This window comes from Talpa europaea (assembly GCF_964194135.1).
Source record: "Talpa europaea genome assembly, chromosome: 11".
NCBI lineage: Eukaryota > Metazoa > Chordata > Mammalia > Eulipotyphla > Talpidae > Talpa > Talpa europaea.
Window position 1 is genome coordinate 68,611,488 of NC_140078.1, and position 24,409 is coordinate 68,635,896.

Below are 24,409 nucleotides of genomic sequence, written 5' to 3' on the forward strand. Positions count from 1 at the left end.
GGGGAGCAGAGCAGGCAGAAGGACCGAAGTATACTGCTGAGGGGAGCAGCGGTCGGCAGGAGAGGTCTGCGCGCCATGTGGGACCCTCCTCCGGTGGCCGGGGGGCAGCCGGGGATCGAACTGGCTCTGCAGAGGCTGCAGGCAGCTTCGCAACCCAGCGCTCAACCACTGCGCCACCGGGGAGGCCCTAACCTAGTTTTTGAACTACAGATTCATTTGGAATATGTTTCCCTAGTTGTTACCAAGTGTATTACTTTTGGTAGAACTTTTGCCTTCTATTTAGTGGTATATAATGTATATAAAGCTATGTGTATATAGCCTTATATATAAGGCTATGTGTTTTTCTAGGTTATTTGGAAATATTTTATCATGGCTGCTACTGTTAATTCAGTAGAGTTTCTGGCAGAAAATGTTGTATACCCATCTTGTTTCTACCTGAATAGACAGCCATTCTCATGTACCTATTGACTTTGGGGTTTGTTTTTGTTTTGTAGGGTTAATAACTAATAATTATATAAGACAGAAGAGAAAGATGTCATTTCGTAAAGGTATGCTCTTTCAAAAATTTTATTGTTTTTATACCCGATTAAAAGGTAAAGAGATATAACACGGGCTTTTCCCTTTTCTGTTTCAGTAAACATTATCATCCTGGTCCTGGCTGTTGCTCTGTTCTTACTGGTTTTGCATCATAACTTCCTTGGTCTGAGCAGTTTGCTAAGGAATGAGGTTTCAGGTATGGGAGTCCTTACTAATGCTTTGGCATCTATAGAGGACCTGGAGTTCCTTATGTCCTACATCAAGTTACAAGTTAGGTTAAAAGAAAGAGAAATTTCTTTTTGGTCTTAAAAAACCTACTAAAGACTCCTAGAAAAGGCACGGTGGTACTCAATGTGTTCTTGCAGTCTCTTCTGCCAGAGGTTTCCCTGCCCCAATGATTGTGCACTCTGCTCAGGTTTTGATATTCCTTTTCACCAAATCAGGGGCCTTAGAGGGCTGCCCTGGGCTGTTGTCCCTGCTCCCATCAGGGGTAGGGAGTCAGGAGGTGAAGGCGGATGAGTGACAGTGGTGCTTGATGCTTGTTCACTGGAATCTCTGTCAGTCTGGTCACTTTCCTTTAACCCATAGAACCCTATCAGTAGAGCTCTAGTAGTAAAACAAGCCTTAAAGCCTGTCAGCTAATTAAAAAAAATCACCTTGTAAGCTGATACTATGTAATTCCAGTGCCAATTAATTTAAATTAGTTATTCAGTCTGTTTGCCTTGGTATTGAGGGATGTTTGAGACACCAGAGTGTTTGTCAAAAATTATTTTTGGATTGCTACCCACCATAGTTTTGACCAGAGCAAGAAAAGACTAATAATTTTCTCTTGACTTTCACTCAGTGCTCTAGTAGCATGTTTTGTAACAATGTGTATATACACTTGTGTGTGCACATTTACAGACACACATGTATCTATGTAAAGTTAGAGATGGGCCCATTTATAAAAAGGAAAACAGCATTCAAGCTACCTAAGGGCAGTTTGTTCGCTTTCACTCCTCCCATGCCTATGGTTGACAGCTGGTGTGTAGGAGACAGTAAATATTCTTTGAATAAATTATTTTATTGTCCAGATAGCTTAGAATTTTGATCTAATACCTTACAGGTTTCCTCTCTCTCTCTATTTTTTTATCTATGTAGTTGAGATTATACTGTAAATAAACTACATGTTTTCTTTTTTTTTTTAAGATTTTATTTATTTATTTGTTTTTTATTTATTTATTTATTTATTTATTTATTTATTTATTTATTTATACAAGCACTGGGTACAGTGAGAAGCGCGGGAGGGTGAGAGAATTCACCAGAGCCAGAGCGGGGAACAGAACAGGCAGAGGGACTGAAATACACTGCTGAGGGGAGCAGTGGGCGCAGCAGGAGAGGTCTACACGCCATGTGGGACCCTCACCGGTGGCTGGAGATAGAACCGGCATTGCAGAGGCTGCAGGCAGCTTCGCAGCCCAGTGCTCAACCGCTGCGCCACCAGGGGAGGCCCCAAAACTACATGTTTTCACCACATGATTATTTTTACCCATGTCACATGACATGTGAATTTTTTTTTTTAAAGATTTATTTATTTATACAAGCACTGGGTACAGTCAGAAGCGCGGGAGGGTGAGAGAATTCACCAGAGCCAGAGTGGGGAACAGAACAGGCAGATGGACAAAGTACACTGCTGAGGGGAGCAGCGGGCGGCAGGAAAGGTCTTCTGAGCACCATGTGTGACCCTCGCAGGTAGCCGGGGACCGAACCGGCACTGCAGAGGCTGTGGGCAGCTTCACAGCCCAGCGCTCAACTGCTGCACCACCAGGGGAGGCCCCCAGTCATGTGAATATTAATGCCACATAGTTTACTTGTTTCCCACAGGAAAAAGTCTTGGTACAACAATTTCCAGACTTTTTTGATGGCAATACCACAGTAAGAAATGTTCTACATACAGCACATCTACATACATGCATTGTTGGCTGTCCTTCATGATGGTAGAGATTTCTCTGTTTTGTTCATGACTTGATATTACTTGTCACATAGTAGGCAGTGTTCAATGAATGATAAATGAGTTAATGAATTATTATAAAAGACAGAGGGATGGTTTACAAAACAACACTTGCAGTCATATGTGGTGCACTTTGATATTTTCTAATTCACTGTTCACTTCCAGTACTGTATTTCTATTCAAATTCTGAACTTGACCCACCCACTAAATTGTTTTCATTCCTACTTGTGGGACATGTTTCATGGTTTGAAAAACAACTGTTTTTACTGTTTTTAGGTTTTCACAATTTTATGTAAAATTGGGATTTTTGATTACCTTTCAGACCTTATCCTTAAGAAAGGCAAGGGACATTACTGGGTTGAAGGCTATATACCTGTTTTAAGGCTTTGATACAAATTGCCAAAATGCAGCTAGAAAAATTTTATTGCATTCTCACTATTAGTGTGTCAGAATATCCATCATTTTTTCTCTAAAATGCTTCTTTTGGTCTTCAAAAACGTGCTTAAATGTGTCTGTTGCTTTTCCAAAGACCTGGAAAACGCAATTTCTGTCCTGTGTTCATCTTATTGTAATGGGGGAGAATGAAACAAGTAAATACCAAAATCCTCACATCCCTCTGTATCAGAAACTCATGATAATTGTGTGAGATTGTGTTTGTATCACATTTTCCTTTTATGTGATCTTTTCAGATTCAGGAATACTGGGCCTTCAACCCATAGACTTTATCCCAAATGCCCCGCGACATTTGGTAGATGAGAGACAAGAAGAGATTCCTGTGGTCATTGCTGCATCTGAAGATAGGCTTGGGGGGACCATTGCAGCCATAAACAGCATTCAGCACAATACTCGCTCCAATGTGGTTTTCTACATTGTTACACTCAATGGTACAGGAGACCATCTCCGGTGAGCTCTGCTCAGGCAGTTTTCTATATGTATATACTTCTCTTTATAATTGAGATTATACCTCATATAAACTGCATGTATGACATGTTTTCCCAATTGATTGTATCATAAGCATATCCCCATGATAGCAAAAACAATATAAGGAACTTATGCCAAAATGTAAATCAACTGTGTCCATATGCACTGTTGACTCACCTGCCTTTTTTTTTTTTTAAGGTTTTTTTTTTTTAACTTTTTTTTAGCAGTAGGACTTTCTAAGTGAAAGAAGCAGTTAAGTTTTATAGCACATGGACATATCCTGAATAGTTCTATTAGAGTGGAAAGGTATATGGGGGTAATGGCAAGATAGTGAAGGTGAGTTCAGACAGTAATCTAAATGCTGGCCCAGAGTGATTGTGGAATATCACCTAACCCCTGGGAGGCTGTTCCTCAGATGATAAATAAGAGGTGAAAATACCCAATTTAGAGAATGTCAGGTAAATAAGAAAATGTTTTGATACATCATAGTAATCACTCAGTAAAGGGTTTTTACTCTTATCACTTGTGACTAATATTAGAAACCCAATATGATGGATAGTAATATCCATGTCTTGAAAATTTTTTGAATTAAGATTTACAAAAATTATTCCAGAAACAGCTTGTCTAGCAGGTTAATAGTTGTCAAAGTTCTGAAACCCTTCTGTCTTTGTGGTTTTCTCCCTGGTTGATGTTTAGTCAGAAAAATTATGAATTATTTTCCACATTTAAAAACCCAAGGAACCACCTGAATATAGAAAATAGAAGCAAATATTGCATTTAAAGTCTTTAGAAATAACATTGCAGCCACAAAATGCTGATTTGAAATGGGCCTAGGAAAACTGCAGTACTTCTTTAGGGAACACTTCTTTTATGGGCAGTACCTAAAGACACAGGTGGAGGTTACTTAGTCATCACAGTGAGTTAAAAAAGTGAGCCTATAGTTGAATGATTACTAGCTTTGTTGAAATTAGCTTTCACTGTCATCATACTTTCTTTACCCATGTGTTTGGAGCAACAAGTTTGGAAGGTGGTGTTGAAATAGTCTCAATTCCATAGTAACTTTCTCTACAGCAGTTTTAGTGTAAGAAAAGCAATTGTGTGAATGAACCTAATGGGAGCAATATCCATTACCATAGGATTTTGGTTTAGGGAGGGACTTTTGGTGGGAATATTCACTTCAAATGAGGAAACCAGGTTCAGGAGAAGGGGCTTGAAGACACCTATTTGGTCCCTAGAGTTTCTCTTATATTTGTCCTCATTGGAAGACAAAGGTAAGGCTGTAGTTTGGGGACATGATTATTAAAAACTGAAGTTTAGTGCTTTGTTTTCATTAGGTCCTGGCTCAACAGTGGTGCCCTGAAAAGTATCAGGTACAAAATTGTGAATTTTGACACTAAACTTTTGGAAGGGAAAGTAAAGGAGGATCCTGACCAGGGGGAATCCATAAAACCAGTGAGTTCCATGCATCCTCATTTGTACTTGGGAATATTAGGAAATGATTAGGATACCCAGATAACTGTGGGTAAAGTGCAGGTAGTTCCCTGAAGACCAAACCTGGGAAGTTTTAAGAGACCTTTTGCTGTCTTCTCCATGGGTACTGAGAGCGTTCTGGGGGTTTCTAGCAAATAAAAGCACAGCCACCAATGAATCGTTTGCCAGTGTATCTTTACTTTTTATTTTCCAGTTAACCTTTGCAAGGTTCTACCTGCCAATTCTGGTTCCCAGCGCAAAGAAGGCCATATATATGGACGATGATGTTATTGTGCAAGGTACCAATGAATATCACTATCACTGCAGTGTGTCCTATGAAAGATCACCCTAGGAAGTGGAAGGAATAGGGAATCAAACTATCATTCTTATATGCCTCATCTATTTCAGGGGATATTATTGCCCTTTACAATACACCACTGAAGCCAGGACATGCAGCTGCATTTTCAGAAGACTGTGATTCAGCCTCTACCAAAGTTGTCATCCGTGGAGCAGGGAATCAGGTAAATTACCTGGTAGCCCCTTGCACAGCCATTTTACTCCCATAATGCAAGTTAATGGAGAAGAGGCAGCAAAATCAGAAAACTTAAAAAAAATCTCGCTGCCTTTTATATTTCTCAAAGAGTTCACTTCAAAAGCCAAGAATGCATCCTTATAGGTTGGTTCATGGACTTAACATCCTAACTCTCCTTGAACATCTGGCTTAATGTTTATTCTAGATTTCTATTCTAATGTAGAATCCCAGGTATCATATTTACTTGCTTTATTTTTTTTAAAAAGATTTATTTTTATTTATTTACACAAGCACTGGGTACAGTCAGAAGCGCGGGAGGGTGAGAGAATTCACCAGAGCGGGGAATAGAACAGGCAATCTGACGAAACACACTGCTGAGGGGAGCAGCGGGCGCAGGAGAGGTCTGTTGCGCCATGTAGGACCCTTGCCAGCGGCCAGGGTTCAAACCAGCGCTGCAGAGGCTACAGGCAGCTTCGCAGCCCAGCACTCAACCACTGCACCACCAGGGGAGGACCCCATATTTACTTGCTTTATGTAGCACCCTTTACTCATGATCTGTCACAAGCTTAATCAGGTTTTTTTCTTTACTAGCTAATAAACTTTATGTCCTGTTGGAAGCAGTAGACATGCCATGTATCTCGTTTGTTTATAGTACAATTACATTGGATATCTTGACTATAAAAAGGAGAGAATTCGTAAGCTTTCCATGAAAGCCAGCACCTGCTCATTTAATCCTGGAGTTTTTGTTGCAAACTTGACAGAATGGAAAAGACAGAATATAACTAACCAACTGGAGAAATGGATGAAACTCAATATAGAGTAAGTAGCTGGTATAGCTGTGAGAATTCTTTTAACAGCAATTAGAATTTTTCACTGATTGTATTTATCTGTCAGAGAGGGACTATATAGCCGGACACTGGCTGGCAGCATCACAACACCTCCTCTGCTCATCGTATTTTACCAACAGCACTCCACCATTGACCCTATGTGGAATGTCCGCCACCTTGGTAAGTAGACATAATTAGCCAAAGGCCTAAGACTAATGAAGTCTCTAAAAAACTAGCGCAAGGATGTATTTATCTTTTCCCTAGTCTTCTGTGGCATTGTTTTGTGTTTGTTAGTACTACTATCATTTGGTTCTTTTTAATGATCATTTGGTTCTTTTTTCTCAATGTAAGGTTCTAGTGCTGGAAAACGATACTCACCCCAGTTTGTAAAGGCAGCCAAGTTACTCCACTGGAATGGACACTTTAAGCCATGGGGAAGAACTGCTTCTTATATTGATGTCTGGGAAAAATGGTATATTCCAGACCCAACAGGCAAATTCAGCCTAATTCGAAGACATATGGAGATCTCAAAAATAAAATAGAATTTATGCTGTATGCATTTCTCAGGAAATCCTGGAAGAGACGGTATGTGTGGGAAGTATCAGTTGCGAGGCTTCAATGCCTATATGCAGCAACCCATGGAAAATAAGATATTTCAGCTGGGGGAAGAGGACAAACTGTCTCGTCTGGCCATCAGCTCCCCAGACTATAAGCGCGTTTCCATCTGCCTTACCAAATGTTTGTTTACTACAATGCTGAATGACCAGAAGTGAATGGACTGATATTACTGGTATAACACTACACTCAGTTTTAATTTTGTTACCTGTAAATAAAGGAAAAACTACTTTTCAAAAGGTATCAGATTTTCTGCTTCCAGGCAATTTCTTCTAACCAAAAGTGTACTGATTGTGAGAAATTGTTATAGAATTCAGGCAACTTCTAAATTGCTCAGTATTTTTTAATGAACATAATACATATTCACAATATTTACAGGTTTTCATATCATACCAAAGTGGCACACATACACACCAGCTTAGCAGTCTGGTCAAAATGGTTTTTTAAGTCCTTATGAAGGACCAGGTTCTGTTTATACATAGTCTGTAGTGAAGTCATATGCATCTTCTTCTTCAGTCATTTTATCCAAGACAAAAGACTGAATGGTCCGCTCATCTGTATTAAAAAAAGTGACAAAAACAGGTCAAAGCAATTCCATACCAGGCTGCTTTGCTATATAAGGCCCCTCCACTCCTACCCACCTGCTTTGGACTCCTTGGGCAGTACCTCGCAGGCCTTTTCTGCAGGGGAAATGTCTGAGCTCTTTTCCTATGAGACAAAAAGAAGGTTCGATTAGATGTTTACCTGTGGGATAAAGAAGCTGCTCTATTAGCTCGTCTACTCATTATTCCTTGGGATAAGTGAATGTACACAGGATGGGATGCATGAAATTAAGGATCACAAACTTCAATACTGAAGTTTTATGGGGCTTTTTGATAGAATAGTATTTAACGCCAGAAAATAGAAGCTTCAGTAACTCAAATGGCCACTTACATCAGCTTCTTCAACACTTTCAAGGTCGTTATCAATGTCTTTGGAGTTCTCCTTCTCCTGCTTCCTCTCTATCCATTTGGGCAACTCTTCAGCTATGTCCTTTTCATCTATTATACCATGTGTCAGACCCGAAGACTGGAAAAGGATGCTGTTGGCTAAACGGGGGCCTCTAATGGCTAAGAAAGGAACAGTAAACAAATGAGACTTTGTTTGACCTGTCAGCCAATGAAGACAGCAGTCATACACAAGCCTTGCTTATTACCTTGAATGCTGTGTGCATTGTTCTTTTCCAGTTGTTCCAGATTAAGGCCACATTTCATGTATGTTACAATATTCTCATTGAAATGTGGAGAGAGACTCCAGGATGCAGGGGGATGGCAATGGTAACCTAAGGAGGCACTGGTATTGAAAACAGTATTTGTCAAAAATCTGCCTTTATTTTAGTCACCAAAATGACTACACAAACAAAGCCTTACCCTGTCCACTCTGACCACAGCAGTTTGGCAGCACCTTCTACATTTGGGCTTCCACCTTTTTGGTGCATTCCTCTTCTCTGAGCAAGCAAAGTGAAAAATTCCAGAGAGTCCTTAAAGTCCGGGACAGTAAATTTCAGAACTATCTTAAAATAAAAAATGGAAGCTGTCATTCATCTATATAATGCAATTGTGAAAAAAACTTTTCAAAAACTTCTACTCAAAATGTTTATGATAAAAGAGAAAATGGAGTGCAAAGGACAAGAGGGAGGTGTGGGGTTCTCTTACCTGTCGAGTATCAGCCTGGGAGAGGATGGCACTAGCAGCCTCCACTGGCTTTAGTACTTCAATACTGGCTGGACTTCTCAGGGCAAGTGCAGTGGCAGAGTTAAGTGGAGACACAATGAAGCTTGGGCTGTCTATGATTGTGATGTGTTTGTCCAGAGGGACAACCTGCATGCTCCTGGAATAAGAGACATGGTGATTGATGACTTACTGCTTCATCTAAAGGACAAAAGACAACATGAAGCTCAGGGTTGGATTGAACAAACTCAGCACAGTCTGTCAGACCCAGTTTATCATCATTTGCTTCATGTTTATCTAAAACTTTCACAGTGCACTCTTCCCTTCTAAAAGATATACACTGCATGTTATGGCTGATATAGACATAAACATGTTTCCCCACCCCAACTGGCAGACTTCCAGTCATTTCGATGCCAGGTCCAAGCACTTCCTCTGAGGTAACTTTTCCACTCTATTTGCTTCTCAAACTAGAGTGTGGACACCTTTAACACTCTAATCAATTCTTCAAGCTTAGCACTGACTTAATCCTCTTCCTCTCACTGACACTTCTACAGAAAGGATTACCTTTCTTAAGATATTCAAAACAAAGTATTTACTCTACTCATCTATAAAGAAATGTTAACAATTATTGAACAACTTGATGTACCTTGTAAGCCCCATGGATACACCGACATTACATATCCGTTCTTGTTTTAAGCTATTGATGATGCTGCTTTTTCCCACATTTGGGAAACCTACAAACAGGAAATCCAGACACAAAAGCGTTACATATATGCTGGCACTACTAAAATTCCCACCACCGTATTTTACACTTGCATGATGTTTAGAGCAAGATCAGAGTTGGATCTGAGCGTCTGCATTTGAACACTAAGCTCAATCTTAGCATCTTCATTTCTTGCACAATTTAATGAAAGAGCAGGAAGGGAGGACTAATTCAAATAAACCAAGAACTTCCAGAAGCCAATTTCCCACAGTGACCTGCTGGCAAAAACTGAATTAGGAAGCAATTACTTAAAATTTTTCTTTACATTTATGTTTGGTGAAGGGGGCTCAAAAAAGCTCTTTAAATGGTACTTAAGAGTGAAACTTAAGATGTGTTGAACTGAAACTTACCAATTACTCCAACCTGAATAGCTTTGCCATAAGATTCCTGAAAATTTCCAAGAAGCTTCCAAAGGGATTCTTTCCCAATGCAGACTTCACTCTTGAATGAACGAGCTTTCTTCTTTACCTTTATATGATAAAATCCCAAATAATTAACTATTTCTTGACAAGTCACCAGATAAAATCCAAACTATCTGGCTTTCAGGGCCCAGCTATTAAAATCACCATAGTATGGACCTTTCAGATTATCTCTGGATGAAATCAGAGTTGGATCTTATAAATTTTCATTTTTCTTTAATCAAGATTTTGTATACTCATCATATTTCACCCATCAAAAAAATCTCAAAGAACTATACCTCCCACAACTATTGTAAAGGATACCTTGATTGTCTTCCTTTTGTCCTTCAAATTTGTTGAGGCTCTGAACACCACTGTAGGCAATTCTTTCTTTAAATAATTTAGCCACTTTTCCAAACTCTCCTTTGGAACCAAATCTGAAAGGGATAAGTAATGAGATGCATGCATCAATTTGATCATATTCTTGAGATGAATTTACAAAATCTGGATTTCACACTGATATGCCTTTTCACTGTTTTTTTGTTGTTGTTTGTTTTCTTTTTGGTGTCTCCCCCAGCATGTAACTAGAAAACAGGAGAGTACGTTTCCTACCATTTGCCCTTATTATATTAAGGGTAAAATAAACCTCTATATTTCTCCAAATCCCATCAGCACTGTCCACCCTTTTCCAGAATTAAACCAATCTCTAGATTATTACCCTACAAACCTTAGAGCAGTTTGCAGAACTGACCCTAAGCCAGCAGTCATGTTTGCTAACCCCTTTTTAACCCCCCCATGTTATATTCCATTCTTTTAAGTGCCACACACTAACCAATTGCTCCACTGTAGCCACACCAGTATCTCATTCTATACTAGCCCCTTCACAGGACTTTCCTCTGAGTTTTCCTGTTTCAGTGGTTCAAACCCAGATATATCCCTGTGCATTTCATCTAAATATTGTCACATATGACCACTGTTTAAGTGTGGAAAATATGCCATAGTGTAATCACTTCTATGTGAAATGAAACACAGTAAGCTGTGTATACAAGGTTACACTCAAGAGAGTAAATAGTGTTACTACTGAACAGCAAAATATAAGTATAAACCAGTCAAATCGCATGTAGAAAATACTTCCATCCCACTAACCAGCACTGTCATTGGCAACTAAAGAATATGCACTGGCTTTGTGGAGGTCAGAGTTGGATCTTATCAGTCTTCACAACAATCAGACTGTTTAGACGTCTTCCTCATACCTCACTAGTGCATATGGAACACAAAAGGTATGTATCCCATTTGCTCACCTGATTTATTTAATACAAGTACCAGCTTTTTCTGTTCACACCGAACAATGGCCTCTTCTACCTGGGGACACCTACAACCAAGAGGATCTCTGGCATCCAATACCTCTAACAGAACATCTGAGGCTTCAATCACCTGTCAAGGTAGAAACTATCAGAACAGCATTCCTTGCTCTGAGGAATACCCTCCTCACAAGTACAGTGGCATTATCTACCATGCAATAGGGTGAGCCCAGAGTTGGCGCTTATGTGTTCATTTGGTATTAAGAATATTCATATATCCATTTTTCACATAAGTTTGTTCAATGGCCTCTGGCCTTTCATCCAAGTAAATTTCAAAAGTGGATATACCCCTACTGTTTCAGTGCTCCAACAGTGACCTATGTAGTTTTGACAGACCCTCTGGTTATGCTGAGAATATTCTATTCACCGGGCATGAATGTGGGAAAATAGGTGATAGAGACAGGAGTACTGGGGAACAACTACACCATGACACTCTCTTAAATTTATTCACTTAGATTTCAACATAGTACTTCATACTGCTTGTTCTTATGTATTTTCTCTAGTCTAAAAACCATTGTGTAAAAAGAGATTTGAGGAAAAAAAAAAAGATAAAACCAATTTCAATGTGTAATTTTAATACAAGGTATAATGGGGACCTGTTCCTTTGCAAAAATTTAAAACCAAAAAATACTTCCTTTAGCTAAACATAACAGAAAATGCCCTTCAATAGGACAAGCCAATACGCTAAAGGCTTCTTCCAGCTCAAGTGAACTCTAGTACAATGTTTGTAAGGTTGAAGTCAATAATAATGACTTTGGCTTCTTAACCCTCAATACCATTTTTAGACACTGACCTAGACTAAGGTACCTTTTTAAGTTCCTGACAGTATAATTTCTTTGGATTCTGTTTGCTGGATTTGGCTTTGTTCTTATTTTCACATTGCCCAAAATCCTGGAGGATAAAGAAAGGGGGAAAATACAAAGTTAAAAGTTCAGCAGTGGTGACATTTTTCTCCATTTTCCATGACTGCCAGAGCTGCATTGCAGTTGATATTTAAATATGTAATACAGACTCTTATTTTCCCAAGAAGTATATAGCAGCCCCTATCGAGTATATGCTTTTAACTCATACCTATTCACAGAGATCAAATCATACCTCCTTCATAGGTTCCTCATTACATGGCATAACACCAGAGTCAGTTTCAAGTTTTCTTCTCTTTTCCTGTTCCTTCTGCCTATCAAGTTTCTGCTGCTGTTTTAGTTCTTCAAGCTGTGTTCAAGCCATAAATGAATGAGTGAAAAGGATTTGGTATTGTTATTTTTGAAGAAACACATATCCACACATCACATGTTAAAAATTTCAGTGAAATGTATCTTACCCTCTGTTTTCTTAGTTCTGCTTCCCGAAGAAGAGCCTCCTTAAATGGAGCACTATTTGGGACTCCTGGGTCTTTCCTAGGTTTCTTATGACCCCGTTTTTTAGCCTCCTTTCTCAATTTTCTATGGTGCTCTCGAACCTATCATGAAAGCAAACAAAATCTTTTTATCATTATACACAAATACTAAAAAACTCATGTAAAAAAAAATGTGGCTAGTTTAGTTTATCTAAGAAATGAGCTAGAAAAAGGAAAATCTAATTGCAGGTCATATAAAGAACATGCAAAAAAAAGTCACCAGGAAGGGCCTCCCCCTAGTGGCACAAGGTGTTAAGGCTCAGCACTCTGAAGCAATCTGCAGCCACCAAAGCTGGAGACCCACATGGCACAGCAGACCTATCCTGTCTGACTAGCTGCTCCCCTCAGAAGAGTATTTCAGTCATTCTGTCTGTTCTGCTCCCCACTCTTGTCTCTGGCAAATCCTGACCCCCCCTCCCTCTACCTCTGGCCTACACCCCAGCTCTACTATGCATAAATAAATAAATCTTAAAAAAAAAAGTCACCAGTAAACTCTTGGCAGAGGTTATTAATACCTTGATCAAAGTTCACAGAATTGTTACCAATTATACTTTCCCACAACTGTATTCTCTATGTCTAAAAACTTGTGCCTATGGAAAAATGTATCAAACCCCCATTTCTTTAGGCAAAAATCATAGTAACCCAGACCTCCTAATCGACAATTAGAGCAGAAATGAATTTAGCATTCTATTTAACACTCCCAAGCAAGCACAGAGACTTACCTTTTTTTGGATTTTATACCGCTTATGGCAGGTCATGCGTTTACTTGCTTTCTTTAACTCTACAAAAACAAAAATTACCGAAGGATTAGATTACACAAATCACCAGTTCACTTATTTCCTCGACTGCGCACAGGAGTCATGTACCTTTTTGAAAAAGTGTCTCAACCTAGTTTAAGAATCTACTGGGCATGTTACAGCATTCTTCTCCCCCCCCCCCCAACAGGCACACCGCAAAAACACAAATTACTCTGCAATCCCAGAGAATTTGATTTTCTAGACTCGGAAAAGAACCCAACCGCCCCGCTCCCACTCTTTCCATATTAAACCGGGATCACACACAGCTCCTCCCTACCAAACCCCAGGTATCACAAGGTAGCAACGAACAGTGGCTTCGAGAGGCGTATTTCAGACCTCAACCGGGTCCAACGGAAAGTGGCTCCACGAAGGAAAGCGCTAGCCGTGAAATCTGACGCAGGTTTCCTCCACCTGTGGGGCCCAACCGTCCCTCCGCGCTAGGCCCGCGATTGACGTTGGGCCTCCCACCATCGCTTCTGCGCGGGCTGGGCCGGCGGCCTAATCGCGGGGCCCCCTTTTCCGCAGCCCCAGCCGCAGAAGAGCCCCCTGGTTAGCTCATCGATCATCAGAGACAGAGGCTCCTCCACACCCGTCCCCCAAATCCACTTACTCGGGCGCTTCATGCTGGACCCCGAGAGAGCGGAGCGGGCACCGGCAACAGACGCGGAACGTACAATGCGCCTTCGCCAGCGCCACGTGTGAACTGAGGCCTAGGGCGCGCGTCACGTACTCACGCTGCCGCCGTAAAGCGCGTCGCCTCCGGTCGGCGTGCGCGCGCACGTAGTGTCGCGCAGAGCCGGGTTCGCTTGGCGGCCGCGGATCAGGTTTTGCGGCGGCACCGGGAGGGGCGAGGGCGGTGAGGGCGGCCGGTGCTGGAGCGACGGCAGGCGGCGGCCGGAGGAGCAATAGCAGCAGCCGTGGCGGCCACGGGGCGGGGCGCGGCGGTCGGTGACCGCGGCCGGGGCTGCAGGCGGCGAAGCGGCTGGGTAAGGCCGGGCCCGGGGCGGGCGGGGCCGCTCCCCCTCGGCCAGCTGCCGGGCCTTTGTGTGGGCCCGGGCGGGCGGGAGCAGCGGCGGAGGCCCCGCCCCGGCCGTGGGGACGCGCCGGTCGGGCTGGGTGCGCAGGACGGGGCGGGGCGCGGCGCGGCGGTGAGGCTCGGGACCGGCCGGGCAGCCTGGCCGCACCTGCCGGCCGGGACAAAGGCGCGCCGCGGCCCGGAAACTCCCCGCGCCCCTCTTTCCCGCCCCCGGCAGCTGGCTGAGCGCTTGTCTGGGGCAGCTTCAAAGCTGTCAGCGTTTCCTTTAGCCCTCGGTACCCGTGACAGGTCGGCACAGCCTTTCATTTCCTCTACGGTCAGGGCCTCCTTTTTTGGTTGGTGCTTCCTGACAGTTCGGACGCAAACTCTTCTAGTGTGTGTGGGGTGTTTTTTTTAACGCTTTCAAAAGATTGTACTCAAACCGAGCGTTTTTCTCAATGGGACTTTATAAAAGAAACCAGATATTTAATGGGAGGGAGGGAGGCGCACAGGGGACTGAGGTGAAGGTGCACGGGTGCATTGGGGAAGGAAACTCTATGGGGACTGCACCTGAGGGGCTGGGGGGAAGCATATGTTGTTTAAAAATGAACACTAATGTAGAAAATTTTTTAATTAAATAATAAAAAAACCCAGATATTTAAGATTCCTATCTGCAACACCACAAAGAATTGAGGAGTAAAGCTGTGTATATTTCCTGGTTTTTAATATTTTTCCATCTTTTAAAATTTTTGAGTGAAAGAGAAACATAGTTTTGTTATATTTGAGATTTAAAGGGGAAAAAGGGTTGGCAGAAATGTAGAAAAAATCCTGAAAAACAAATGACAAATGCACAGGGTAGGAGATGTAAAGATTGTTACTGTAATTATGGAGACGTGTTAAACTACGTGAACTTAACTTTGGAATGAACTAGGACACCTCAAAAATGAATTTTAAGTGTCCTTTTTTCCATTTGGTATTGCACTCTTTCCCAAGTAAATTCAGAAGCAAATTATATTCTGTACAAATACAAAACAGTAGTATAATTTTGCTTTGTTACTTGTTAGCAGATTGTCCATATTTTAAGATCCAAAGGAAGATTGGAAAGTTCTTTTGGAAAGAGTATTTCAAATTAAATCAGTAAAAGTTGTATGTGTGGATAAATGAAAGGGCCTTAACTACTTTCTTTGACTGTGGGAGTTTACAAAATACCTCAAATATTGATATTCTGTACAAATCTCCAAGAGTAATAGATTGTGATATATATCTATATCATAAACTACTATCAAGCCATTCATTAAACATAGGAAATTTGATCTTGGAAGAATCTTCCCTGAGTTAAGACACAAGCTGCAAAATAAATAAATGGTTTAACACTGTGTTTTTTTTTTTTAAAGGCAACTAAGGCACAGAATAAGTATTAAAAGCTGTGATCACCAGTGTTAAGGGTAGTTTTTCTCTAGAAAGTAGAGTTGTGTTTTTTTTTCCCTTTTAAGCCTTTTGTTTTCCAAAGTTATTTGTTTCAAGCATGTATTATAGTACCAAGTAATTGCTGTAAAAATAGTGTATAAACTAATACCCTAACAGCGTATAAACTTCAAAATATACTGTTTGGCTATACTGTGTAGGTAGTTTCCCAGTTGCATGGCATAAAGTTCTTGTTTTTTTAAAAGTTTATTTTTTATTTATTTATTTATTTAGTGGGACCCTCACAGGCAGCTGGGGAACAAACGGGCTGCCTTGCAGCCCAGTGCTCAACTGCTGTGCCACCAGGGGAGGCCCTATTTTTATTTATTTATGCATGCAAGAACTGGGGTGTAGGCCAGAGGTGTGGGGAGGTGAGAGGATTCACCAGAGACAGTGGGGAGCAAAACAGGCAAATCCACTGAAATACACTGCTGAGGGGAGCAGCAGCAAGACAGAAGAGGTCTGCTGGGCCATGTGGGTTAGCTTCCTGGCTGGAGATCGAACTCATGCTTCAGTGGCTGGTAATAGCTTGATAGCAGTGAGACTTTAACCCCTGCACCATCAGGGAGGCCCCCCCATAAAGTAACTCTTTATCTTTGACTGTCAGACTTTTGTGTGACTAATCTCTGTGGCTTTAATATTTGTAATTGAGCTCTCGGATCTATTTCCATGCTCCTCAGTTGCTGAAGAGATGCAAACAGGGCTTTTAAAATGCCCTGACTTTTAAAAATTGTTCTATTTACACATTTTTTAATATGTTTATTAAAAGGTTAAATGATCACTCAATACTAAATTCTATTCTACAAGCCTGGGCTACAAAAATGAATAAAATCCTATTCCTGCAAGGAAAGAGATTGCAGTCCTGGAGGTAAAACTTAACATTTTTTTTGTACTTTGACATTTCAAAGTGTTTTCATGTACATTTCACTGTCACAACAGTCTCATTTCAGAGATGAAGAAACATCTGAAAAGTGACTCTAGCAACATTTAACAGTTAATTAGCAGTGGAAGACCTGGGACTCTTAATTTGAGCTCAGGTCCTGTTGCTTTTCCACCCACCAGGCCACATTGCCTGTCTTGCCAAACTTCCAAAATTAATTTTAAACTGTATCCTTTGGATAAGAAAATATTTGAGAATGATCTTTAAAATGTGTCATTTTCTTACTAGAGTAAATTAGTGACACATGAACTTTTATAGTCTAAACTATATAACCAATGATTTTTTTGTCATTTGATTTTCAGTTGATTATTTATAGAAGTAATTTTTATAAAAGTAAATTATAAAAGTGGATTATTTCTAAAAGTAAAATAATTGAGAGTTTATTTTTTGTTAACCTTTCTAAAGTTGTATGTGGTGTCTTTCCAATGCTGATAGGACTTTTGGACAGAAATGTTGTCTTTAAAATTTTTTAAAGGGTGTGGGGGGGCAGGGGGGGAGAGCAGTTTTCCAGTGTTTTTGCTCACATGAGCCATTCTTGGTTTGTCCCAGCTTGCCAACACTTGGTGTCACATGTGAATCTGTCACATGTGTTCACTTTCTTTTCCAGCTCTGTGATTGAACTCTGTTCTTATTGACTAGGGGGCAATTGTGCAGGCATGCTTCATTCCTGGAATTGACAATCATTCCATGTGAGTAAAGGGGAACCTCAGTGAGACACCTTTATGCATATAAAAGTATTTGGTTTTAAAGTGGAAGAAATGTCAGGTAATATTGGTGCCTGAGTCATTATAGCATTTTGGTTGGCACCAGAGAACTGTTATGCTTATTTTCTCCAGTTCTCTTATCTTTCTCTAAGCAGTTCTATCTGAATGTTTTCTATCCGTACTCATTTTTACTCCTTCTGACCCTTCTTTTTTATTTCCCCTTTCTCTGCCTTGTTCTTCTCTTTCAGTTTTGAATATACTAACATTGAATCAGCACTTCTAAAGCCCTGCCTTCTCCCACTGGCTTCACTTGGCCTTCAGACATAATGAGGAGACTGGCTTTTCGAGGCGCTGGTTGTGCTCTGGTAAAGCTGGTAAATTACTGATCATCTACAACCTTTTCCTTTTCTGTCCTTCCTTGCCTTTTCCCTTCTACCTTTCTTAAATTTTTGTTATACCTTCCATAAAGATTCCCTCCTCACATCAAATTCACTTAATGTCCTCCTCTAGATTATTTACAAAGGAGTAGTCCTTAGTTTCTTCTTCTTAATTAATTGAGGCCAGTTTACTAACCTTTTTTAAAAAAATAAATAAATAAGCAAAACTTGGCTCTCCTTGACTTAGCCCCTTCAAAGCATTTTTGCCAGTGGTAGCCAATTGCAAAGTAATGCACTGTGTAACAAACCAAAGCCTATGGAAAGAAAAGTCATCATGACAGGCTCTGTTTTTAAATACCATGTGGATTGTAATTCAGAGGAAGAGATAGATTCCTCTTGTTTCTTAATTGTTTACCAGGATTTTTTATTGGTTGTTTTGCTGCTGTTTTGTGTTCCCTGGAGATCCACAGTTTTGCTTTCCATACTACTGGCAACCCATTCTTTCAACTGCTGGTATCTTAGTTTCCTGAAATTGAATGTTGATGAGTGAAACTAGGATCCATTTTTTTTTTCTTTTAGCTTTAGAGAAAGACATTTCAAATCACAATATACTATTTGATACTGTTTTTAAATTATATAAGCATTGTAGTACCTTCTTGTGTATATACCCTTTCTTCTTTAGCAGATCATTGCAATGGTTATGTTTCTTGTATTATAGTCAAATTATTTGTGAAATTGGATTAAGATTAATTACTTAGTAGCTTGTTTCTGAAAGGCCAGGCAGCATCTAAAGCTCACATTTGAAGTCCTTACAGATCATCTACTGAAACTTAAAGCTGTTTTTTCACACCCCACAGGAATTGAGTACCATATAACTGAAAAGGAGTTAATTTGGATTCACAAAAAAGTGTCAAAGCTCCCTTTACTACCTTAGTATCGGTATGTCAGGTCACATTAAGTGTTTTCTAGGGATAAGTTTTGTAGATCCTTTAATGAAGAGAGAAAATCCATTTTCAGTGTATCAATTTTGTGATGCATCTAAAATGCTAGGTAAAATTATTGTTTGTCCTCCTATGTTTTGAACTACTTATTTGTATCAGGCATTCCCTCCTAGTCTTTTCCACATCATGGCCCAACTGGAAAGTGATCTTGTAAAACACACATGGAAAAATAGATGAGGCCACTGACTCCAGAAGTGACCTTCTTAGGGCCTTTGCCTGAGGCCTGCCTGTTTCAGGGCTGAGGGATTGATAACTCCAGTACATTGTTATACTGCAACATGTGTATTTTCAAACTCCAGTATACTCCAGTATAAATTTGGGGCCAGAAGTGGTTGAGTCATTCCAAATCAGTGATATGCAAACAAGTACACTTTTGCTGAATTTGTCCCATCCACATTTTAAATGTAGCATTCTGGTAAGTGAAGGGGCTAAAGCAACAAGGTCTGGGACTTAAACTGAAAAATTTATAGTTAGTAAAGCTTCTTTCCAACAGTTAAAATACCTTCCTAAATGAACTAGAGTCTTTGCAGAAGGTGACCAGCTAAGAGCTCAGTGGTCTAAATTTAAATATAAGAACATGGCTATTTATCTTTTATAGAAGAAGTTGGATTCCATGGGTTCCAAGAGAAGAAGAGCCACCTCTCCGTCAAGTAGTGTCAGCGGGGACTTTGATGACGGGCACCACGCTGTGTCCACACCAGGCCCGAGCAGGAAAAGGAGGAGACTTTCCAATCTTCCCACTGTAGACCCTGTGAGTAACTTGCATCACATAGTTCCTGCTTGTTTTTCTTACAATTCCCTACCTTTCTGTAATGCCAGGTCCATCCACTTCTTTTACTTCTGGCTTAATATTCTGAACATTTCTTTCAAAGTTAGCCAAAAGTCTTATATAGCATATATAAGCATATAGCATATAGTATTATATGCTTATATAGCACATAATATTATGTAATAATAAAGGATATCAGTATGTCACACTATATATCCACTCAAATAACTTGTCATGTGTCAGGCACTGTTGTGATTGCAGTGCAGCCATGTGTAAGACTTGCCACTTTTTCACATTGAGCTTAGGTTCTAGTGTAGGAAAAGCAGAATGTAAAGAGGTGAGCAAATAAATGCTAAAAAGAAAAGTTTGGGTGGTTTGGCCTTTTTTGACCCAAACATTCAGGAAAGATTTGTTAGTGATTAGAAGGCTCCAGTCCTGCAGAATGCTAGGGGAGGGTGTTCTAGCCAGTGAGGTCCAATGCAGAGAATGGGTTTGGTATGTTGTGATTAGAGAGATGGTCAAGAGGCAGAAGGAACCTGGCAAATTCTTATCATCCAGAGTATATAGGGCCTTTAGGGGCAATCTTAGGAGTTTGGTTTTTTCTTCTAAGAAGTAAGAAGCCCTTTGTTAGATGATTATAAGCAGGAGAATGAGATGAGCTGGTTTAGTTTAAAAGAAAATCACCAGTAGTATAAATCTAATGAAGGATCCCGAAACATTTAATCGGTAAATTATTTTAAATAAAAAGAGATAATATGAGGGCCTCCCCGGTGGCGCAGTGGTTGAGCGCTGGGTTGCGAAGCTGCCCGCAGCCTCTACAGCGCCGGTTCGATCCCCGGCTGCTCCCTGGCCACCGGAGGAGGGTCCCACATGGCGCGCAGACCTCTCCTGCCGCCCGCTGCTCCCCTCAGCAGTGTACTTCGGTCCTTCTGCCTGCTCTGCTCCCCGCTCTGGCTCTGGTGAATTCTCTCACCCTCCTGCACTTCTGACTGTACCCAGTGCTTGTATAAAAAAAAATAATAAATAAATAAATCTTTAAAAAAAAAAAAGAATTCAAAAAAAAAAAAAAGAGATAATATGAGCATATTTCAAGCTTGGGTTCCCATATAGAAATTTGGAGGGTTGTCATTCCCCCCTCCCGTACTTGCTTTATATGGACATACTTAATATAAAGATAATTGTGATGTTTACACTGGCTTTCTGTTCACTTTTCTGGTGGTTTTCTCCTTGTGTATAGATTGCTGTGTGCCATGAGCTATACAACACCATTCGAGACTATAAGGACGATCAGGGCAGGCTCCTCTGTGAGCTCTTCATCAGGGCCCCAAAGCGAAGGTGAGTTGGAAAGTGAGTGGGAGGGATTTGGTTCCCAATCCATGTTTAAAATGTGTAGTAGTTGAGTTTTCCTTTGGACAGAATGGTTTAAATAATACGAAAGTCCATGTTTTAGTGTCAAGATGTAGTGAAGCATATATTTTTAAAAAATGTAAAAAGCACACAATATAAAATTTACAGTCTTGACCATTTATAAGTGTACAGGTTAATTCCCATTGTTTTACAATTGAGCTCCAGGACTTCTTCATATTGCAAAATTGAAACTCTTACACAACTTCCTGTCCCTTCCTCCAGGCAACCAACATTGTGCTTTTTATTTCTGAGTTTGACTACTTTAGATCATAAAAGGGAAATCATAAGTTGTTTATCTTTTGTGATTGACTTACTTCCCTTAGCACAATGCCCTCAAGAATCATCCATATTGTAGTATGTGACAGGATTATATACCACATTTTGTTTATCCATTTATCCATTGATAAATATTTGGTTACTTCCATCTCTTAGCTATTGTGAATAATGCTGCAGTAAACATGGGTGTGCAAATACTTCTTTGAAATGCTCTCATTTCTTTTGGATGTACACCTAGAAGTGAGATTGCTAGATCTTATAGCATTTCCAATTTAAATTTTTTTTTTTTAAGGAATCTCCATGCTGTTTTCCATAATGGCTGTACAGTTTTTCATTCCTGTTAACAAGTGTACACTGGTTCCAATTTCCTCAAATCCTTGCCACACTTGTGATTTTGGCATAAGTTTCAAAATCAAAAAGTATGGTTAATTTCATGTGTAGGCTAGGCTAAGCGATGACCAGGTAGTTGGTAAAATATTATTATGTGAGAGGATTTCTCTGGAAGAAATTAGTATCTGATTAGGAAGACTGAACAAAAAGACTAAACCAATGCAGTTGAGTATCATCCAATCCCCTGAGGTCTTGAATAGAACTAAAAGGTGGAGAAAGAACAAATTAGTGCTCTTTGTTTGATCTGAGATATCCATCTCCTTCTGCCCATGAGCTCAAAGCACTCCTAGTTCTTGGGTCTTCAGACTTATATGGGACTTCTCTGTCTCTTTAATCACATGAAGCAATTCCAATAATAAATCTTCTCTTATGTTAATCTCTCTATATCCTATTGGTTCTCTTTCTTTGAAGAATGATGATTAAATTAGTCTTCCAACTGTGTTCTTAATTTTTAAGATAGTTTTGGCTGTTTGGTCTTTGTTGAGATTCTTTATGAATTTCAGAGTAGCTCTTTCTCTTTCTTGAGATTCTGATTGGAATTATATTGGATCTGTAGATTGCCTTGAATAGTATGGGTATCTTAACAATATTAAGCTTTCCAAACCAAGAACAAGGGGTGTCTTTCCACCTATTTGTGTCTCTTTAATTTCTGCAAGAAATTAAAGTGTAGTTTTCAGTATATAAGTCTTTCATCTCATTGGTTTATTCCCTAAGGTTTATTCCTTTTACTACTATTATAAATGGATTTATTTTCTTAATTTCCTTTTTGGATTGTTCACTGTTAGTATATAGAAATGTGACTGACTTTTGTTTATGTAGATTTTATATCTTACAATTTTGCTGAAGTTTCTTACAATTTTTTTTGTAGAGTCTGAGCTTTCTGCATATAAGATTATATGATCTGTGACCAGAGATAATTTTACTTCTTCATTTTCAGTTTGTTTGCCTTTTGTTTCTTTTTGCTGCCTAATTATTCTGGCTAGGACTTCCAATACTGGTATTATATTGGAAAGAAGTTGGGAGAGCAAGTATCTTTGTTTTGTTCCTGATCTTAGGGGAAATTTTTTATTTTTTTACCGTTGTATACAACATTAACTGTGTGCTTTTTTTCTATATAGCTTTTGTTATGTTGAGGTAGTTTTCATATAGACCTAATTTGTAGAGTGTTTTTATCATGAAGATTATTAAACTTTGTTAGATTTTTTTTGTGTCAATTGAGATGATCATGTGGCTGTTTTCCTTCATTCTATTAACATACCATATTTTATCAATTTTCGTATGTTGAGCCATCCCTGCATTTATGGAATACATTCTGCTTAGTTATGGTGTATTGTAATATTATGCTGCTGATTTTATTTTCTAGTATTTCATTGAGGATTTTTGCATCAATGTTTGTTAAGGATATTGGTCTGTAGTTTTGCTTATAGTGTCTTTGTCTGTCTTTGATGTCAGAGCATAGCTGACTTCACAGTGTTAGTGTTTCCTCCTCCAAATTTTGGGAAGTTTGAGAAGTGTTCTTGTTCTTTCTTTTAATGTCTACTAGATTTCACCAGCAAAACCATTAGGTTCAGCTTTTTCTTTGCTAGGGTTTTTTTGATTACTGATTTCTCCTTACTAATTATCAGTCTGTTCAGGTTTTCTGTTTCTTCAAAATCATTGTTGGTTAAGTTTATGTTTTTTAGGAATTTATGCATTTCTTCTAGGTTATCCAATTTATTGCCATAGTTCATAGTATTCTTCTATAATCCTTTTTATACCTGTGACATTCATTGTAATGTCCCTCTTTTTTTTTTTTTTTTTTTGAAGATTTTTTTTTTTAATTTTATTTATACAAGTGCTGGGGTACAGGCCAGATGTGCAGGAGAGTGAGAGGATTCACCAGAGACAGCAGGGAACAGAACAGGCAGACTGACGAAACACACTGCTGAGGGGAGCAGCGGGTGAGACAGAAGAGGTCTGCTGCGCCATGTGGGATTCTTGCCGGCCGGCTAGCTGGCCGGCCAGGATCAAACCCGCACTGCAGAGGCTGCAAACAGCTTCATGGTGTGGCGCTCAACCGCCTGCGCCACCAGAGAGGCCCATCTCTCTTTTTTTTTAAAAAAAAAGATTTATGAACTGGGGTACAGGCCAGAGGTTGGGGGGAGGTGAGAGGATTCACCAGAGACAGAGTGGGGAACTGTCCCGACCCGCGGGATTCGTAGGCATGAGAAGAGAAGGGCTGAGGATTGAAATGAGGGGCTTGAGACAACTTGACGCTAGCGTTTACTTCTTTATTTTTCCTTTTCCTTTCTTTTACTTTTCCTTGTCTTTCTACCTTCCCTGACCTTCTCTCTGCTCCTCTCGCAATAACCTCTCTCGCAATAACCTCTTGACCTTCTCGTGGTTCTCTTCTTATATCCTGGTAGCTCCTCCCATCGTACCTCCCAGTCGCATTTGATTAATAGGAAACACCTGTGGTTTCTCAGCAGGCAAAACGGTAAAGCGAAAACTAATTAATGGCACGTGTGTTGCGCAACACGGCGCATGCTCCAGGCGGCTCCGGACAGGGAACAGAACAGGCAGATTGACTGAAATATACTGCTGAGGGAAACAGCAGGCAAGTGAGGAAAGGTCTGCTGCACCATGTGGGTTGCTCCCTGGCCGGGGATCGAACTCGTGCTGCAGTGGCTGCGGATAGTTTCATGGGTTGTGTCTTAATCCCTTGCACCATTTTAATGTCCCTCTTTCATTTCTGATTTTATTTGTGTCTTTTC

The 24,409-nt window shown here is 40.1% G+C and overlaps 3 protein-coding genes across 7 annotated transcripts in view; 2 read left to right on the forward strand and 1 right to left on the reverse strand.

Moving 5' to 3' along the window:
- Positions 1-517: 517 nt before the first annotated feature.
- On the forward strand, positions 518-6,826 carry GLT8D1 (glycosyltransferase 8 domain containing 1; the record flags this gene model as incomplete). 2 transcript variants are annotated; one of them, XM_084247679.1, is made up of 9 exons in its annotated part: positions 518-548; positions 635-733; positions 3,217-3,430; positions 4,783-4,900; positions 5,133-5,217; positions 5,327-5,439; positions 6,103-6,269; positions 6,345-6,457; positions 6,629-6,826. In XM_084247679.1, the coding sequence occupies 9 exons, from the start codon at positions 533-535 to the stop codon at positions 6,817-6,819; spliced, it is 1,116 nt and encodes a 371-aa protein (XP_084103805.1). In that variant the 3' UTR covers positions 6,820-6,826. The 2 variants fall into 2 exon arrangements, with proteins under 2 accessions (XP_084103805.1, XP_084103806.1); XM_084247680.1 differs by having other exon boundaries at positions 533-548; positions 3,175-3,430.
- A 538-nt stretch (positions 6,827-7,364) lies between these two features.
- On the reverse strand, positions 7,365-13,936 carry GNL3 (G protein nucleolar 3; the record flags this gene model as incomplete). Its single annotated transcript, XM_084247755.1, has 15 exons — positions 7,365-7,447; positions 7,534-7,600; positions 7,826-8,001; positions 8,088-8,224; positions 8,302-8,444; positions 8,587-8,761; positions 9,248-9,335; positions 9,715-9,832; positions 10,087-10,199; positions 11,064-11,196; positions 11,931-12,014; positions 12,219-12,332; positions 12,442-12,579; positions 13,239-13,297; positions 13,924-13,936. 15 exons carry the CDS (start codon positions 13,934-13,936, stop codon positions 7,365-7,367), a joined length of 1,641 nt encoding a protein of 546 aa, XP_084103881.1.
- Positions 13,937-17,762: 3,826 nt separating this feature from the next.
- Positions 17,763-24,409, forward strand: part of PBRM1 (polybromo 1) — a gene marked incomplete at both ends in the record, with an annotated part of 95,701 nt that continues 89,054 nt past the window's right edge. For 3 of the 4 annotated variants that reach the window (XM_084248153.1, XM_084248150.1, XM_084248151.1), the window contains 3 exons: positions 17,763-17,810; positions 19,413-19,565; positions 20,821-20,918. In XM_084248153.1, coding sequence (XP_084104279.1) covers positions 17,763-17,810; positions 19,413-19,565; positions 20,821-20,918 — 299 coding nt within the window. Of the gene's footprint in view, positions 17,811-19,412; positions 19,566-20,820; positions 20,919-24,409 lie in introns of those variants that run through there. The other variant, XM_084248152.1, reaches the window with a different exon arrangement.